We start from the raw sequence: 5,568 nt of genomic DNA on the forward strand, positions 1-5,568 counted from the left end.
ATCACCATCATTTGAGTTCCACCAAACAAATCCTAGCGTGAGGTTTGAGTTTGGAATTTGGACGGTAGACGCTAACAGAATTAGGTGGTCGGTAAAGCCATGGAGGATTGCTATAGCTATAAGTAGCATGGCTTCTTTAATAGTGCAGTTCCAAGTTCCAACGGTCCCCTTCCTTTATCCAATTTGAAATTTCCAAGGGTTTGAAACTTTAATTCCATCTGCCAATCAACTGATCAAGCATAAGAAAAGCCGAAAGCAAAAAACAAAAACTATATCCAATCCAACATGTAATTACGACATGTATACTTATTATATACGGAAATGAGAATGAATGAGTATGATTCTCAATGCTGTTTTTACCAACACTTCGAAAATGTATTAATTATATATGTCTCATTAATTTTGGGTATGAGATACCTGAAAACTGAAAGTATCTCATTAACATAAAGGGGTGTTGTTTTACTGTTACCGAATCCTTCGCTTCCCTGTTCTTTCACGTAAAATTCCGACACTTTGGAAACTTTACAATAAAAATACAATGTATAATGAATGATTTCGTAAATCCTGAACGAAATTTGGACATAATTTACTGCCGAGGAACCAAACCCCAACTGCCAACTACCCAAGTTGCCCATGTAAAGTGTAAACCTTTCCTATAGGCTCGGCCACGTTAATTGCAGGAACCTAACCAGCCAATTTTTAAAAGATCATCTTCCAAAAATTTCAAAAGTCCATCACCAAGTCAATTACATCGCGGAGCTTTTACCCCACCCTCCCTCCACTTATCTTTCCTTCCATAACATCTCATCACCTTAATCAGTTCTGTCTCTGTGCAAGCACTTTTGAGATATGGCTTCTGCTTCCACCTTTGTCTTTGCATTGCTTGCCATATTTTCCATCGTTGTGGCTATTCGACCAGTCACTGCTGATCCACTAGGCAACCTACTGGCTCCTATCTTCTCTCCAATATTGGGTTTGTTTTGTTTCATTTCACTCTAAATTAGTAAATTCTGTTCCGTTTTCAGTATTTCTTGTTTTTGGTTTTGTTTTCTGGGTTTTCTTTGGTTTTTATGCTTATTGTAAAATGGTGGATTTCTTCTGATGGCAGATGATGTGTGCAAAGAAGTGGAATGTGGAAAAGGGAATTGCAAGCCATCAAGTAATAGCACTTTCTTTTTTGAATGTGATTGTGAGCCTGGTTGGAAGCAGACTTCTAACAACACTCATCACTTCAAGTTCCTCCCTTGCGTCATTCCCAATTGTATGTCCTCCATCTCTCTCTCTCTCTTTCTCTCTCTCATAAAATTATTTAAGCGGGTTATGAATTTTATGTAGTGATGTCTTTCAAAATCTGTCATTCAGTTCAAATAAGTTTGTTTTAGGAGTGTTTGCCTTTCTGTATAGCTGTTGCTTAGAAATTTTTGGTCATGGGATATGGTTGGGTGGTAACGGAATAGCCTTTATTTTATAAAATGTATGATTAGGTGGTTGAAGCCTTGAAGGATCATATTAATTTGGCTAGGAAAATGTCTGTTAGTTGATCACTGCTACCCAATGTCAATGTGACAGGAGGAAATACTTGAGGCAGATGGTAAGATAAAGTAGTTAGAGGTCACGATGAGCTCGTAGTCTAGTGATACTTTTTTTGCCAATGTTGGAATAGGTTCCAGGTTCAAACCCCCCTCCCCGTTGATTAAAAAAAGTAGCTTAAAGGTCTGTAACCAGAAAAAAAAAATGTTTAGAGGTGAATACAGATTTCACCTCCAAATTTTAGGGAATAAAAAGAGAGCAAGATACCTAGATAGAGATTTACACACAAGAAGAGAAATACATTCGGTGTAAAATGAAGTCAAAGTGTACCGAGGCACGACAGGCAGTTCAGGCTGAAAGGCGAAAACTGTTAAGTAAAAAACGCCCATTTAATTCAATTTGGTAGGGCATGTTAGTCACACGCTGATCTTTCCTTGGAGTACAGTTATGGTGAAATGTTTTTGTATATGAACCGTGCCTGTTCCTGTCAATTGGAGGATATATGTGCTTGTCGTTTGATAATTTTGTTTCTTTGTTACAGGAATAACTTATAATTTGTACTAAGGAAAAGATGAAGCTGATGGTTTTCGGTGTTTGTAGGCAACCTGGATTTTTCCTGCACGAAAGCTCCAGCCCCTGTTTCAGATCAAGCGAGCAAAGCCAATGAGTCATCAATCTTTGATCGTATTAACAATTAACTCTCATACATTATATAAGGAAAAAAACTGCATAATCTTGTTTAGTTTTCTTCTAACATGTATTCCTGCATTTTTGTAATTTTGGGTGTTACAGCTTGCTTCTGGGCGTATTGTGGAGGCGGCTCGTGCAACAAGACATCAAAATTCACATACAACTGCAAATGTGATGAGGGTTATGATAATCTTCTCAATGTCACTACCCTTCCTTGCTTGGAAGAATGTAAGAGCACAAACCTAGAAATTTTTGGATAATCAGAGGATGGCGTCTCATTAAGTTTCATTTCATGTATTAAGGTGCAATTGGAATGACCTGTGCAAACCTTGGGATTTCCATGTCGAATAAATCTACTGCTTCGCCACCGGCATTGTCTGACAACGGTAAGAATCAAGGTGAGGCTAGAAACTTTTTTTGACCGAATGGTGGTAATTGCCTCTCAAATTTTGGACATGCCAAAACCTTAGAACGACAATTTCTTAATGATGGCAACGTGTCCAAATCCCATTTTCTGTTGTACGTACTCTGAAGACATTTACAAACCAGGTTTTTGAAAAGATCATTTGATTAAACATTGATAAACAGCACATGTAATGAATGCAGACTACCGACAGTTAGATTAATTCGACTAAAATATAGCTGTGTGAGTTCATATTTGATGATCACATGTTTACTCCGTCTGTTGTACCTGTTTTCTCATTTGCAGGTAGCTCGATGGTCCAAGTGAACTCTGCTGCATTGGTGATCCTCATGATGTTTGCTGCTATGGTTCATTGGAAATAAAATGAGTTGTTCCAGGCTATCTTTTGCACCACATCTTCGAAACATGGTTGATCACTGCAGTATTTATTTGACATCACGCACCCACCTTAGTTAACTCTCACATTTGAACGTTGATTTCCGATCCGATGAACAAGTTACTGCATATACTCAGGGAAGTGCTCATCGCACTCCTATATTTATCTCTCACCAATAGAAAGAGTGAAGAGGATTTTTGGTTCACCGTGTTCTATTTGTCTCTCTTCCTACGTTTCTTTCTCTGGGCCTGCTCCTCTTGTCATGTTTCTTTCTTTTTTTCGACAGTAGAGGTTTCAAACGGATTGGCCGGCAAGAGCACAGCACTAGCACGGCCCATGCCCATTTAATTAAGGCACGACGCGGCACGGTTTATAAAAAGTGGGCGGGCCAGGCCTTAGATTTAGGACCACGGTCCGTTGGGCCTGTCATAGACCGAGCACGGCCCGTGTCCTTGGCCCATTATGTTTATTCATTATTTTTTAATTACAAGCATACATTTTAAGGTTAACTTAATATTCGTGATATTTAGCTTAATAACATGTTCAAATAAGTTTTTTAAAATTTTAAATAACTAAAGTTCGTTTTGCTGAATTCGACCGTTTAGTAACTCGGCCCAAGCCCAAGTGTGAGCCTACTTTAAGTGGACCGGGCCGAGCCGGCCGTGTGACAGCTCTACTAATCTTTAACACTACAAAAGTAATGAAATATGACATTTGAGGGTATTGTTTATGAGTTCAAAAAATCACTTAAATGTTTTATGAAAAAAGCCCTTCCAAATAGTACCTCAATTTCTTTTCTAGGAAGCGCTAGGTTTTTTATTAAAAATATTATAATTCTTTTAATAAAGTGTGGTTACCGAATGCACTTTTGAGAATAAGTGTTTTCTAAAAATGTATTTTCAAACGGGCTCTTAAACTTTTTTCTAGGCATTTGATTGCTCAAAAGAAAAAGAAAAAATTGGAATTTTGGCTTGGGAATTTGAAAAAGATGTGACCTTTTGCAACATTATTAGATGGAGCCAAACCCATGAATCTCATATTTTGCAATCTTTGATAAGAAGGAAGGGATTGGGAAGTAAAATTTCATGTATTCATTCTTCCCAATTAGTCATTGACTCCGTACGTATTCTCAGAATTGAGATCCAAAATTTTACTTTCTTCAACTAGATTTACTTTTTCTTGTGATAAAGTTATAAGGCAAACAAAGGGAAAGGAAAGTAATCATCCAACTTTGGTTGCCATTCAGTACTATATTCTAATAGTATTCTTTTTCACTTGTAAGTAAAAGGTCTTAGGTTTGAATTTCGTGGATAGCGAATTCAATACCAAATTAAGTTGCCAATTTTGTGGTTTAGCCAAACTTCTCCTTCTCTTAGTGTAAAATATATCGTTGTACTAAAAAAAAATTCCCACTCTAGTTTTCTTTTCTTTTTCAAGCTTGTTAGCCAAAATGGTCCTTAAGATTTGCATAACTCCTCACTTTGGCCCCTGAGATTTGAAATCGATAGAAGTAATCCCTGAGTTTGTCCATTATCAATTATTTTGGTCATTTCATGAAAAATATCCATTAAATAAGGCTAAAATGATAAATATACCCTCAATTTTTGTCAAATTATTTGGCCCATTGTTTATTAAATCAAGGGTATTTTTGTCATTTTGGTTCTTATTTAATATAATTTTTCATTGAATGACTAAAATAATTTATGATGGATAAACTCAAGGACCGTTTTTATTGATTTCAAATATCAGGAACCAAAATTATGAGTTATACAAATCCTAGAAAACATTTTGACTAAAAAATCTCTTTTCACAATCCATAAGTCCGTACAAAACATGTAAGACTTAAAAGAAATTAAGAAGCCCAAATTGCATAAGGGATCCATGTAGTCCTTTTTTTCTTTTCTTTTTTTGGATTTCCGGTTCTTTTAGTTTGGTTAAGTTTTCACTATAATTCATTTTTGTCAGCTAAGTTTATTTTTGTTGTGAAATGAGTATGAATGTCTACATAAAACAAGTATAAAGGGTGGTAGATGAAATAATAGAAGTCAAGTGGCTTAAATAGTAAAAGTTTGGTTTTTAGTATTTTGGTGTGTAAGCATTTTACATACATTGTTGGGTTTGCCTAAAAAAAAAAATGAATTGTCAGGTGAAAACTTATATATATACAGTGGCGAAGCCACGTGAGGGCGAGGAGTGGCGGCCGCCACTCCCCTCGCCGGAAAACAGGGCTGGAGCTATGGGTCAGCCCCTCCCCTTGCCGGAAAATCCACTGGTTCAGCTCTCCTTGCGGTCCGGTGTTCTCTGCGAGCAGCAGACTGCATTTTCATTTTTTTTAAAAACATCCAGGACCAAAACGAAAATTAAAAAAATAATTGAAACGGCACCGTTTTGGATGTTTTGAAATAATATATATATAGAGGGGGGACCGCGTGTCCCCCTTTCACTCTCAATCCCTCTGACTCTCAGTGTCGTGTCCCATACCCTTTTGTTTTTCAACCTTTCTGCCAGAGAGCACATAAAAAGTAACAGAAGAAATATTTTTTAATTG

At 36.9% G+C, this 5,568-nt stretch overlaps 1 protein-coding gene across 2 annotated transcripts; it reads left to right on the forward strand.

The window, feature by feature from the left end:
* The first annotated feature begins 659 nt into the window (after positions 1–659).
* On the forward strand, positions 660–3,223 carry LOC103414674 (uncharacterized). Of its 2 annotated transcripts, none has more exons than XM_008353036.4 (6): positions 660–973; positions 1,109–1,261; positions 2,131–2,214; positions 2,323–2,448; positions 2,523–2,618; positions 2,930–3,223. In XM_008353036.4, the coding sequence occupies exons 1-6, from the start codon at positions 850–852 to the stop codon at positions 3,004–3,006; spliced, it is 660 nt and encodes a 219-aa protein (XP_008351258.1). In that variant the 5' UTR covers positions 660–849; the 3' UTR covers positions 3,007–3,223. The 2 variants fall into 2 exon arrangements, with proteins under 2 accessions (XP_008351258.1, XP_008351259.1); XM_008353037.4 differs by having other exon boundaries at positions 664–973; positions 2,523–2,606.
* Positions 3,224–5,568: the final 2,345 nt, after the last annotated feature.

This window comes from Malus domestica, chromosome 16 (genome assembly GCF_042453785.1).
Source record: "Malus domestica chromosome 16, GDT2T_hap1".
NCBI lineage: Eukaryota > Viridiplantae > Streptophyta > Magnoliopsida > Rosales > Rosaceae > Malus > Malus domestica.

Bases quoted from the DNA above. Each gene is read 5' to 3' on its own strand.
- LOC103414674 (XM_008353036.4), top strand. From the start codon at position 850: ATGGCTTCTGCTTCCACCTTTGTCTTTGCATTGCTTGCCATATTTTCC. The intron at 974-1,108 runs GTTTGTTTTGTT...TTCTGATGGCAG, and splicing joins TATCTTCTCTCCAATATTGG to ATGATGTGTGCAAAGAAGTG. The intron at 2,619-2,929 runs GTGAGGCTAGAA...TCTCATTTGCAG, and splicing joins TGACAACGGTAAGAATCAAG to GTAGCTCGATGGTCCAAGTG.